Genomic DNA, 14,346 nt, shown 5'->3' on the forward strand with positions numbered 1-14,346 from the left:
TTTTACATTTTTAGACCTTTTACATTCAACCCAACTCCAGGCGAGAATAGTTTTAAAAGCGGAAGAAAAACACGTAGAAACCAATACATAAAAGTACATCCTACCCAAATCCCAAATCTAACCCCAACCCCAAGCGACAATGATTTTAAAAAATGACACGAAAAAGAAAGTTGTGCCACTAACACGAAAAACTATTTATAGAAATTTTTGCAAGTGAAACACGAAAAAGACATTCGTGCTCAAGGCATGAAAAAACTGAATTTTGTGCCATGGACATGAATAAGTTAATCAAATTGTTCATAACTAGAATTTCCATGAGATCAAGTTATCTTTAAATAAGATGGTGCTGGTCCCTGCTGGACATTTGTTACAAAATCAAACCTGGGATGAGAAAAGAGACAAGTGTGATACACATGTAAGTGAAACTTGTCAAGATAACTTTAAGTTCAGAGTAAAAAGGAAACACAACTCAAACATTTGACCAGAATGACATACGTGACCCTGTACCACAAAACCAGTCATAAGTCGCATGGATATATTTGTAGCAAAAGCCAACAATGCATTGAATGGGTCAAAATTATCGATTTTATTTATGCCATGATGAGCAATGAGCAAAATCACATCAACACTTCAACTGGCCCAAATAAAAATGGAGTAACATTTTGTGACCTGATGAAAGTAAAATTGTTCTTGTCGGGTCAAGTGTTATCAACAGAACCTCAGGCGACTCTCGGGTACTGAATTCAAGGCACAGTACACTTTAAAGACAGTTAGTGATGCAAAAATTATTGGGATGTTTTTCATACTACCGTGTTGGGCCTATTTATCGTATACAAGGGAACATTGAACAGTTTGAATACATCAGAATACTTGAAGAGATGATGTTGCCCTTTGCCGAAGAGTAAATGCCCCTAAAATGGGTGTTTCAACAAGACAACAACCCCAAACACACAAGCAAGAGGGCAAAATCTTGGTTCCAGACAAAAGGATTGAGGTTATGGAGTGGCCAGGTCAATCTCATGATCTCTACACCATTGAAAACTTGTGGGGTGACATTTTTTGACGCAAAACCTAAACATTGACAGAAATGTGGATCCTGGGTTGAAATACCTGTTTCTGGGGGCCAGAAGATGGTTGAGTTGATTTGACACAGATGTGCAGCCATTCAGCAGTTTCAGACACATAACTTCTAAGTCTAGTTTCACATATTGCAATCATGAACTGCACATCTGCAGCACTAATGTTGTTTAGCGCTGATGTTGACAGGTTAAAGAAGCAGCTGTGCTGCAATAGTCTCAGCACCAAGTTTATTCAGCATCCATGACTCCTCCAACTGTGTTGATGGTGATTGGTTACAGGTTTGTGATGTAGTAAACAAAGGCAATTTCAAACCGCGATAATGAGATTGTCTTTAGAAATTTCTGTTTTATAGAGAAAATAATTGCAGTGGTGTTGAAAGATGAATTTGCACATGGTTTGTCTTAATGCATATTAAAATCACCACTTATACCTTGTTCACCCTGTCAGTTCATATCAGATTTTGGTGCATATCTGATTTGAGAGACTCACTGTCCACATTGTGTATCACAACTGTTAAAATCTGTGCATTCTGTAACGTTCTGCTGTGCTCCGGCAATAACATCACGCTGGCACGACAATCTGCAAACAAAACGCCCCCATCATTTTGTTAGAAATGGACTGTTCCGAAGTTCGCGCTTGGGTTGCGTTTACTTAACGTGACAGCATGATGTAACCAAAAAGCAATTAGAGCGGTCAGACTTCAATGGATTTTTTGGAAATGCGATTTCAAACAGATTTCAAACCTCTCTCTTTTTCAGAGATTTCAAACCAATCTCTTTATGTAGCCTGATCAGCAGGTTTTGGGCCGTTCACACGCTCTAAATGTGATTGGATCGGATATGCACCAAAATCGGACTTGGACTGACAGTGTGAACAAGGTAATAGACATATAAATAACAATAAAAACTGGATTTTAACCACATGGTAACTTGTGAAAAGACTTTTTTATTTTACTGATATAAAATGTATTCACAGAAGATGGGAGCTTTTTGTTTTTGAAAAGACAATTTCCAGCATAAAATGCATTGCTAAAACTCACTGATGTTTTTCCCACCAAATATGATGTCACTTCCTGAAGGATGATGACATATTGAAATTAATAGGATGAAAGGGGATTTTAAAGGAACAGTATGAAGGATTGTGGCCAAAATTGGTATTGCAATCACAAAATTGTGGCTAGAACTGGTACTGCAATCACACAACTGGGGCCTCATTTATAAAGCGTGCGTACGCACAGATTTGATTGTAAAGTGTGCATACGCAAAAATCCAAGGGAAAGTTCATATTTTAAAAAAAAATCTTTGATGTGGAAAAGTACTTAGCGTCACGTCAGGGTCTGAGCAGACGAACGCACTTTTGCTTGTCCGATTGCTGCAGGTTTTTGGCAATATAAGCCATTCTTGCCGCTCGAAATTAGGTTTAAACATTGACAAGCGCTAGTTTATATGTCTATGACATTAATTAGCCATTGTTTAAATGCGAAGGTCTGAAACTGCTCAGCTGCGCACAAGTTCAAGATCATTTGCGATTTATAAATTTCACATCTGAAAGAAAGGGGTACACGCATTTTCTGTTTATGAATCACACGTACGCATTTTTGATAAATGACCGTAGGATCTAATGTAAGATGGTTTCTACGCAGCATTTTATAAATGAGGCCCCTGGTGGCCAATACACAAAATGACAACATAAACATCAGTTGAGGGCTGCAACTCCACTTTTTAAATGACAATATCCTGGCCAGACCACTGTTGTCAGTGATATAAGTATTTGAAATGAAAATTATTTCTTAATGTCTCACGACATATCAGGGCCATTTTATGATTAATTGATATACATTTCTTACGTACTGTTCCTTTAAGGATATAAATAAATGAGAATGAGAAAATTAAAGACATGTAGTACTTTCTAATAAAGTGCCTTCTGTTCTTCAATTCTCTCCTTCATTGTTTTCGCTTCACTCCTCCTCCTGGAGTATCTGAAGATGAATTGGACATTGGGAAGGGGGCAAAACATTCAGAACTATTTGTATGTGTACTAAAAATATCAAGTTTCAGTAATCCATAATCAGTATTTATTGTGGTAACAGCAAATATTCTTATTATTCTTAGTCTTATTGTAAGTTTTGTATGTCTATAATAAATCAAACTAAAGTTTGCCATTTTAAAGCATTTATACTGGAATTTAATCACACTGAACGGAAGTTTTGGAGTGAAGAATTAATTTATTTTCCCACAAAAACGATGTCACTTCCTTAAGAATGATGTCCTTAGGGACCTTAAGCTGTTTCACAATTTAAAAATGAGCCAATTTTATATGAAAATGACCTTGTCAACTCAACACACATCATGTTTGCTTATGTTGGTTGAATCAAAATAAAAAATAATAAGATGCGGGCAAAAATCCTTGATCGTGCAGCACGTTTTCTTAAAAAAATTCAATGGAATGCGGGATATTTATGCGATGAAATTGCGGGAACTTGCAAAAACTAAGATACATATACATTGATATATGATTTTTGCTACGAAAATGTGGGGATTATGAAATTATGCAAGCCGCACATATTTTGCCCACGGAAATCTGCAATTTATCCTGCGAAAGTGCGCCATATTTAAAAAAATGTGTCCCCCGCTTAATATGCAGACTTTGGCTGATTATGCGTTAAATCATGTGATCACATAATCACGTTTTTTTCTGGAGGGACTGCTCTATCTTTAAATAAAACTCTAAACCATAGATTTTTTGTGGTCACTATGGACTGTCTGACACACTACTGCTGTTGTGTTTGTGTTGTAAATCTTTCCTGGCTCCTCCTTCTCCATGTTTTAGACCAAATCATTTCCTGACCTGAAAACTGGTCTATTCAGTCTAAAGACTCACTACAGCTGTGTGTAAATCTCTTTTATTATGGCTTTAGTGGAAACACTTTTCCTGAATGTCTCCAGCACAGGAGCTTTACTCGCTGCTCTTCTGCTGCTTTTGGTTATTTATTTCTGCTTCAGGTCTCCAGAAGATGACCAAGAACCTCCAGGACCCAAACCACTGCCACTCGTGGGAAACCTGCACATTCTGGACCTTAAACAACTTCATGTGAGCCTCTTGAATGTAAGTAGACTTTTCTTTTCAATTTAATATCCCAGATATTTCCCATTACAGTCGCAATGAAATGCATGGGGGTCTCAAAATTGTGTAAGCCGCCCAAAAGTTCCAAAAAAATGCATTCACTTGAGTCTTGCAAGTTTAAACAAGTGTGATACAAAGCCTAGTTCGTAGTTCATAGGTTAAGCAACACCTGCGTAACCTGGATTTTGTACTACTGCTGATTTTTCTTGCACTACAATGTAAATATTTTATACTCCCATGTGCCTTTAATGTTAAATGTCTAAAATTGCACAATTTTTCCTTAGCATTTTATTCCATTATATCTCATGTTTTTAGCTGTCAATACTTGTGTCTCACAACATGGGTATAAGTGAAATGGTTTTTCAAGTATTGACAGCTAAAAACATTATGAATGCATATATGCATTTTTGGCAATCCGTAAACCTTCCGCCCTCCACATAAGGGGCAGAACCTGGGCTTACTACAAAAGGCCGGTCACTATGAGTTCCTTAACTCACCGTACTGAACTAGTCAAACTGGGACCAAACTAGCCTGGGTGGAACCAGGAACGCTGCGGAAGCCACCCCCTAAGGAGGTTACACTGGGTGGTACTGTAGGGGTGGGCGGTATTAACAAAAATCCATTTCATGTAATGAGTCATTTTATTTCACGGTATACATGTTTATCAGTTTTTATTGTTTTTGGAATTTAAACATTTGCAGACATTTGCTCACTATAGCTTTTAACTAAATGCTCACCACAGTTCTAAAATATGGTTAAAGCTACATAACAACAGATTAAGTCTTTACAGAGATAATCTTGTTTTTAATTAAGTTATAAATGTTATAGACTATTGAAGCTATAGTATGCATTCATTGTATTTTGTTTTTATGCATACAGTACATTAAAAATAGGCAATATGTAAAATGAACAGGTATGAACCCTGCATTGTTTATAGAAAATAAATCTTTTATCAGTGCTTTTAATTTGTAATGTTTTATTGACAGGTTTGTTAACATTTTTACTGTTTTTCTTGCTCTTGTTAAGTTATCAAAGAAATATGGGTCAGTGTTCAAAATTCATCTTGGACCCAAAAAGATTGTGGTTTTGGCCGGATACAAGACGGTTAAACAAGCACTGGTGAACCAGGCTGACGAATTCGGGGAAAGAGACATAACACCCATATTCCACGACATCAATAAAGGATACGGTAACACATCACTTTAACCGTTTTACTAGTGACTATAAGTTCATATATATATTGCTTGTTTTTTTTTGTTAGTCTGTACTTTGTAATTTGAGAAAAATATTTCAATGTTATGTAAAGGTTGCCTTCAGAGGCAGCATTTTAATGTATGAAGGCATCAAGGCATGTCCGAATCCAATTTATTTACTTCTTGTTTCCTGAGATACATATTTAAATCTTCAAACAGCGCTTCTTTGAATAAAGATAGGTATGTATTTTTTTCTTCTAAGTTGAGGTGAGAACGTGGTAAAACATATAAAACTGGTGGTGTTTTCCTTTAAATAAACCAGGCTTGATAACGTATGCAGCCTGCATATTCAACCTCCGGAGGCTGCAGCCTTCCGATTGAGAAACAAAAACCCTCATTGTTTTGTTTCTATGCGTGTGTGTGTGCGTGTGTGGGGAATGAGATTGGTCGAGCCTGAGTTCGAAAAAAAATAAAGTGGCCAATGGTCCGAATGTGTTTCCCAGAACTGCCTTCATGCCTCCGAAGTCATTGCCTCATGAGGCAGCGAGGCAACAAGTCAGCTGCCTAAGCTTTAGAACGCAGCCAATGCAAGAAAGAGGGATTCAATTATAAACAAATTGGAAAAGAAAAACAAAGCTCTAAACAAGGATTGACTCTGTATAATTTGTATAACTTGGTTGTAAGCTCTCACAGAGAAAGATTACAGATCAACATACAGAAAATATCATAAACACAAATTAAGAGATGACATTTTCCTGCAGGAATCGGCTTTACGAATGGTGATAGGTGGAAAACCATGAGAAGATTTGCTCTCTCAACTCTTCGAGACTTTGGGATGGGAAAGAAACTGAGCGAAGAGAAAATTATTCAGGAGACGCGATATCTGCGAGAAGTGTTTGAGAACTTCAAAGGTATATCAACTACAATGTACAGTTCATAATATGAATTTGAGTGCTAATGTTTAACAAAATCTGATCTTCATTTCTGTATCTCTTGCAGGAAATCCTTTTGATACAACCCAGCCAGTAAATTATGCGGTTTCTAACATCATCTCAGCTATTGTGTATGGAAATCGGTTTGAATATGATGACCCAAAGTTTAACGAAATGGTTGACAGGGCAAACCAGTTCATCCTCATGACCGGCTCTGCTTCCATACAGGTTCCCATTTTATGGTTCCCAAGTTTTCCTTTAGGCAACACTTTTAGCCTTAATTAAGATGTTTGTGGTATTTATATGATCACATCTTTAAAAATGTGCAGTAATACACTGTGTTTCATTTATTTTCATTAAAGATGCAATGTGTAACTTTTTAGGATCTCCTGAATAATGGACCCTTTTACAGTGGTTCTAACATGGGTGAACGTGATTTCACCAAGTAGAATGTGATCCTGGATCAACATTTTCATTAACCAATAAGATTGCAGGATTATGGTTAGGGTGTATGTTAGATTTAGGTTTAGGATTGGGTTAGAGGCTTTTAAAAATACCCCTCAAACTATTACTTCACACTAATTTAACACTGTGGGGTCGACTGCGGCGTGGGCGCCGCAAACTCTTTATTTTCAATCACTCCGCAAAGAGACTTAGATAACTGATTTTGGACATACAGATATGATTTATACATCATTTAAAACGTTAAAGTGTCTAGTTTTTTTCTGTCCACTCCCAATAAAAACAGATTGTTGTGCTTTTCGCAAAATTAAGAAAATAAACATGATGCGCGTATTGTTCTCTCTCCCTCAGTGAAGCCATTTCAGAAACGTGTCGGAAAAATTAACTGTAACTTCACAAATACATGTCATAGAAACAAAAGATAAACATCTACATAATGCTTGAAATGTCAGCTTTTAAATGATGTAAGTGAGATCAAAAACAGATATTGTCATTCGGTGTAAACTGTATGAGAAGTAGGAGAGGGACCGTCTCTCTAATGTTACTTGATTATCTGTAATGAGATGAGATCGCCACACCCCCGCGCCATTGAAGTGAATGAGCAGAGACATCCATATGCATAACTCGTGCCTCCTGCAGTCAATGGATACGCAACCCACAACCCAGTCTCTCCATTCCTTGTTGTTTCATCCGATTGCACCAAAACATGGCATCTAAATCCTTATTTACTTGCATATGTGTGTCAATATCTCCAGACGCTAGTGTTTCTTTGTTCTTCCGTCAAATATTTCACGCGAGGGTTCCGCACATACACAAACACACGAGTCAGGAAACTCAACGCGTTTTTTGGTATTCTTATAAAATACGCGATTGCAAATAGTACAATCCTTATTTACTTGCGTATGTGTGTCACTATCTCCAGACGCGAGTGTTTTCTTTGTCTTCCGTCAAACAGTTCACGCGATGGGAAACGCACATAAACAAACACAAGAGTCAGGAAACTCAACGCGCTTTTTGGTATTCTTAAAAAATATGCGATTGCAAACAGTACAATCCTTATTTAGTTGCGTCTAAGCGTATATCTCCGCACAGCACATTTATTAAACACAGGATCACTCGCATGTGCACAAATACTGCTTATAGTATCAACACGTGAGGTAATGGCGGGAGCTGTAAACAAACATTGATAAGTTTATCACGCTTGTCCCATGTTGTGTTTCTACTATAATGATTACAAAAACACAAATAAGAGTCCAAACAACGATAGGCAGTTGTTCTTTTGAGCTTTTTACTGCACAAAAGTAAACCTCTCGCTGGCCAACCAAACACAAACGATGGCCAAACAGTACCGTTACCATGATTAGGCTACTATGGTTTTTAAAAGGTAACTTATAATTGTGAAATTAATATAATATCAATAGAAATATATATGTGTGTGTGTGTGTGTGTGTGTGTGTGTGTGTGTGTGTGTGTGTGTGTGTGTGTGTGTGTGTGTGTGTGTGTGTGTGTGTGTGTGTGTGTGCGTGTGTGTGGCTGTCAATCACTGATTATTCAGGAGCTTTCCCGCCTCCACGCATACAGCCTTTCCCAAGCAAAAGTGTCTTAGAAATTGTAAATCAATATCTTGCTTTATGTGAATGAGTAGGCCGAATGATTTTCACATCATTTTGAAGAAAAAACTCTAGACTACTAGATCCTGTTTTGAAAAGTCTTGGGAAAACATGTTTAGAATTAGTTTTGTGGACTTATATCAGTGACTTAAAAATTTTGCTTTTTCAAAAACCACGCATAAACATTTTTCTCTCAAAAATACAAACATGTACATACATGTTGATTATATGATATTGTAGCCCAGTTTGTGATGAACACAGTGTTATGAGACTTTTGCCATTAATATGTTTTTAAGCAACTGAAAAAAGCACAAATGTCAATGCATGTCAAAACTTCCCCAGAACCCTAAAAACCCCTTAGACCCCAGAGGGTTAAGGGTTTAAAAATGGTTAGGGTTTGAGTTAAGGGTAAGTTGGGGTATCTTTGATTAAAATGTTGATCCAGGAACACATCTTACTTGGTGAAATCACGACACTATGCCAAATGAATTCTAACATGTCAGCAACTCAGAAAGTTTATCAAAACGGTTTCCCAGCATCATAATGTCTGGTTCTTGCGTTTGGTTGCACTAATATAATATACTAATATATGTATATGAAAACACGGCACAGTACAGTGTTCCCTATCAGTCTAACTTACAAATATTAAGAGATAGTCTGACTGTATGTTGTACTTTGTCGTGTGGCTCCACCTGCAGATTTACAACATGTTTCCAGTGCTTGGGCCATGGCTGAAGACCTGGAGACTCCTAATGGAAAGTTTGGAAAGCAACCATGCTGAAATGCAGGTGCTGGTGGATCGCTTACGGGAGACCTTTAACCCTCTCGACTGCAGAGGATTAGTTGATGCCTTCCTCATCCAAAAACAAAGCTTAGAGGTAGAATATCATGAATTTATATATCAAATGTGTGGGTTAATATATGTATGTTTTAAACTAATTCTCACCCTAAATATGTCGCATGTTAATAAAGCATGTTTTTGTGATTTTAACAGAAATCTGGAGAAAATGATTCACAATTTAATGATCTGAACCTGCTCATGACTGTGTCCAACCTGTTTGGTGCCGGTACTGACACCACCGGCACAACGCTACGCTGGAGTTTACTGCTCATGGCCAAATATCCTCACATACAAGGTAATAACTGTTCTCTTTATATTTACAAAAGTAAGAAAAGATATGAAATGTTTTCTGTGTGATCTTTTGGGTCATAGATCGGGTTCATGAGGAAATTGACAGGGTGCTTGATGGACGTGAACCGGTTACAGAGGACAGGAAGAATTTACCTTACACAGACGCTGTGATCCATGAAATCCAGAGACTGGCGAATTTAGTGCCCTTGAACCTGCCACATCAAACCAGCTGTGATGTGAACTTCAATGGATATCTCATCAAGAAGGTCCGTCTTGCTCGTATTGTATAATATTCACACTTTACAGTCTGTTGTCCAGCTTATCTTTCACTAGTTTATTTTAAGGAAATGTACTTGTTGTTGTTGTTTCCAGCCAAAACTAAGGCTCCAAAACCCCCAGTCTTTATCACACTAATGTTGTCTGTGTTTTTTGTGAAATCTAGGGGACGTGTGTTCTTCCACTGCTGACGTCTGTTTTGAGAGATGAGAGCGAGTGGGAGACGCCCGACACTTTCAACCCTGAACACTTCCTCAATGAGAACGGTCAGCTGATCAAACGTGACGCCTTCATGCCCTTCTCTGCAGGTAATAAACTCTACTATTCACATCAAAATCAATTTGATTTGACTTACTGTATGTTGTTTAACAATTATTACAAACACATTCCCTTCTTTTCTCTCAGGTCGCAGGATTTGTTTAGGAGAGGGTTTGGCCAGGATGGAGCTCTTTCTGTTCTTCACTTCTCTTCTTCAGTGTTTTCACTTCACTCCTCCACCTGGAGTCTCTGAAGATGAATTGGATCTCACACCAGTTGTGGGTCTCGTCTTGAACCCCTCACCTCACAAACTGTGTGCAGTCAGTAGGGCAGAAAAACAAAAGGCAAAATAACTAGTTAAAGATATCCCTTACGAAAATTAACCATGGTTTTACTACAGTTGAGACCAAAAAACCATGGTTACTGTAGTAAAACCATGGTTTTGCTCATAGTAATCAATTGACCAAAAAACCATGGTTACTACAATTTTACCACAATAAAACCATGGTTAATTTTCGTAAGGGATACCTCATAAAGATTGTAAAACATAAAGAGTCTTAAAGTGGCATCTAGTGACTTCTTTTTCGACTGCAAAGTTCGTCAAAACGTGTTGATCATCATGTCAAGGTGTGCGTTTGGTGCGTCATGTGAACCTATGTGCACCACACATAATGCAAAAGTGTGTGCCTGCTGCAGATGCTTCTAAAGGGTTTATGATAAAAGAGACACGTTTGCGTTAGTGTCTTGTGAGTATTTTGTGAACCTGAGCATCTTTTTTACCATAAACCCGTGCGAGGCATGTGTAGCAGACACGTATTTTGACAAGACTCATGATGCACATTGGTTTACGTGACACACCAAAAACATATTTTGAAATTGCGCCCTTTGGAAGAGAAGTCACCGGCCGCCACTGGACACTTGTATCACATTATAGGACTCTTAGACTATTATATTATCTCATTAGCTTTTATATTACACACGTACATTCTGTGCCTAAACATATTCAATTGTATATTTTGTTGGAGTAAAAATATATATGCTGTATAAATATATGTAGATCATGTATGCATTTGACAGATACTTGGGTAGCACTTTATTTTACAGTACGTGTACTTACCTTGTACATATATGGTAAATAAGATGTACTTACCGACAAATGTGTGGTACTTACTTTTAGGTATCTACATGGTAATTAACTGGTATCATTACTGTACTTACCAGTGGTACATACTTGGTAGTTATTGTGTGGCTCAGGATGAGTGCTGGGTAGTAACAGATACGTGCTTGTAGTGTGGGTATGCTGTAACTAGGGAGAAACATTACTGTACTTACAAATAAATGTACAATATAAGTATTTAGTATTTACAGGCAAGTTAGGGTTAATGACAGGTATTTATAGTGTACATATATGAAAACTAATATCAAACACTTCTGTACTTACAAATTATATATACACAATAAGTGTGAACTAGTGAATATACCCAGTAGTTAATGCGTATGATAGCCAATGGTTGGGTTTGCCTCACAGTGACATGTATATGATGCTATATCTTAAGTGTTAGGTCCTATGTAATAACTGTGTAAAAAGCAACACTTTATTTTACAGTCCTGTTTCCATGCAGTTACCATGAACGTACCAGTGAATGTACCCAGTAGTTAAGTGCAGTGATGTTTCTCATTGGTTGCAGTGTACCTACACTGTGGGTGTGTATCTGTTATTACCCAGTACGTACCTAGAGTTACATAATAACTACCAAGTATGTACTACTGGTAAGTACAGTAATGATACCAATTAATAACCATGTAGATACCTAAAAGTAAGTTCCACACATTTGTCAGGAAGTACAACTTATTACCATATATGTACAAGGTAAGTGCACGTACTGTAAAATAAAGTGCACCCGATACGTTTATGCAAACTGACTTACAGGGCATTTAAGCTATACATTTATCAGTATTTTTGTTCACTGGGGTTCAAACCCATGACCTTCTCGCTGCTAACCCAATGCTCTAGCAGTTGAGCACAGGAAGATGATATTTCTGCAATGATTAAATAAAATACTCTTCTAGAGGAAATTAAATCGGCTTCATTCGTATTTTGATAAGAAAATTAGTCACAGCTTTTGCTCATTTCACTTCTTTTTCTTCATTATGTGTGTGTTTAACATCTTTAAACAGACTGATCTTACGGAAAGTTATGTTATAGTCACGAAAAATGTGATTCATTTATTCATGTCCATGGCACGAAATACAGCTTTTTGTGCCTTGAGCACGAATAGCTTTTTCGTGTCACTCACACAAATTTCTATAAATATTTTTTTTGTGTCCGTGGCACGACTTTCGTGTCATTTTATGTATTGATTTCTCATTGTTTTTTTCTATTTTCTTACCATTGTCGCTTGGGGTTGGAAAAACTTTCTGTTACATTTTAGACAAACTAACCCAACTCAAGGCAAGAATAGTTTTAAAAGCAGAAGAAAACATGTAGAAACCAATACATAAAAGTATATCCTACCCAAATCCCAAATCTAACTCCAAGTGACAATGATTTTAAAAAAATGACACGAAAAAGAAAGTCGTGCCACGGATACGAAAAACTATTTATAGGAATTTGTGAAGTGACACGAAAAAGACATTCTTGCTCAAGGTATAAAACAGCTGAATTTTGTGCTATAGACACAAATAAGTTCATCAAATTGTTCATGATTATAAGACTTTCCATTAGATCAAGTTATCTTTAAATGAGATAGTGCTGGTACATGCTGGACATTTGTTACAAAATCAAACCTGCCATGAGAAAAGACACATGTAAGTAATACTTGTAAAGATGACTTTCAGTTCAGAGTAAAAAGGAAACAAAACTCAAACTTTTGACCAGAGTGACATACGTGACCCTGGACCACAAAACCAGTCATAAGTTGCATGGATATATTTGTAGCAATACCCAACAACGCATTGTATGGGTCAAAATTATCAATTTTATTTATGCCAAAACTCACTAGGATATTAAATAAAGATCACCTGATGTTCACCTTAATGGATACTTCATCAAGAAGGTCAAACATTGAATCATAAAATCTGTAGGCTAAAACAGAAACAAAAATATCAATTACAATGCTTATATTACAATTTAAAGTCCCCCAATAGTTTATAATTTTATGATTTATAACTCATCTTTGGGCATTATAATAACATATGTAAAAGTTTTACCTGTGGCAGTAATTTCCTCGTGCTTTAAAACAGCTTGAATGTAACTCTACACCCTTGCCTCATTTCGGTAACTGGACCTATAAATATTCAAATTAGCTCCCGCCTCATTGATATGAAACTTCTATTTAGTCCCCGCCTCCACTTAGACATAGATATACAGTTATGTTCAAAATAATAGCAGTGCCATATCAGTAACCTGCTAAACCACTGTTATTCGTAGTAGTAATATTTCTGCATTGGAAATGATTTACTTACAGATGTAGTGGTGTAATAGAAAAACAATAGATCCATTTGTAATGATATGGACCATTCCATTAGTGCTCAGAGGGACAACAAAATTTGATTTAAAAGTTGATTTCAGAGGGGAAAACGTATAAAGAAATGCAGCAAAGTTTAGGATGCTCAGCCAAAATTATCTCAAATGCTATAAAATGGCAACAAAAACCCAAAGCACATAGAAGAAAACAAGCAACTACGGTTAATACAGATTAGGAATGCAAAGATTCAGCCTTTCATCACCTCTAGAAAGGTCAAAGATGATCTAAGATGATCTGCAAGTACCGTGACAGTCAAAAGACACCTGATTGCAAGAAGCCCCCCTAAAGCACCATTGTTGAAAAAAGGCATGAGCAAAATCACATCAACTATAGCCCAAAGAAAAATGGCGTAACATTTTGTGACCTGACGAGAGTAAAATTGTTCTTTTCGGGTCAAGTGGTTATCAAAAAAACCTCAGGCGACTCTCAGGTACTGAATTCAAGGCACAGTACACTTTAAAGACAGTTAGTGGTGCAAAAATCATGGTATTGGGATGTTTTTCATACTACCATGTTGGGGCTATTTTTCGTATACAAGGGAACATGGATCAGTTTAAATACATCAGAATACGTTGCAATCATGAACTGCACATTTGCAGCACTAATGTTGTTTAGCGCTGATGTTTAGAGCGTTAAAGCATTCACAATACACGGGTGAGTATCCCAAAAGTAGAGCTGAAGCAGCTGTGCTGCAATAGTCGCGCTGGCACGATAATTTGTAACTTAATTTGTAAACTAAGGGGCTGCACACTT

The 14,346-nt window shown here is 37.1% G+C and overlaps 1 protein-coding gene across 1 annotated transcript; it reads left to right on the forward strand.

Moving 5' to 3' along the window:
• Positions 1 to 3,935: 3,935 nt before the first annotated feature.
• LOC129422036 (cytochrome P450 2K1-like) lies at positions 3,936 to 10,419 on the forward strand. Its single transcript, XM_055177719.2, has 9 exons — positions 3,936 to 4,185; positions 5,230 to 5,392; positions 6,158 to 6,307; positions 6,396 to 6,556; positions 9,099 to 9,278; positions 9,395 to 9,536; positions 9,614 to 9,798; positions 9,975 to 10,116; positions 10,214 to 10,419. Exons 1-9 carry the CDS (start codon positions 3,988 to 3,990, stop codon positions 10,417 to 10,419), a joined length of 1,527 nt encoding a protein of 508 aa, XP_055033694.2. The 5' UTR covers positions 3,936 to 3,987.
• Positions 10,420 to 14,346: the final 3,927 nt, after the last annotated feature.

The sequence above is a fragment of the Misgurnus anguillicaudatus genome, chromosome 19 (assembly GCF_027580225.2).
Source record: "Misgurnus anguillicaudatus chromosome 19, ASM2758022v2, whole genome shotgun sequence".
NCBI lineage: Eukaryota > Metazoa > Chordata > Actinopteri > Cypriniformes > Cobitidae > Misgurnus > Misgurnus anguillicaudatus.

Coding starts and splice junctions, on each gene's coding strand:
- LOC129422036 (XM_055177719.2), top strand. CDS start 3,988: ATGGCTTTAGTGGAAACACTTTTCCTGAATGTCTCCAGCACAGGAGCT. Junction 6,308..6,395: donor AGTGTTTGAGAACTTCAAAG/GTATATCAACTA, acceptor TATCTCTTGCAG/GAAATCCTTTTGATACAACC. Junction 9,537..9,613: donor CAAATATCCTCACATACAAG/GTAATAACTGTT, acceptor TTTGGGTCATAG/ATCGGGTTCATGAGGAAATT.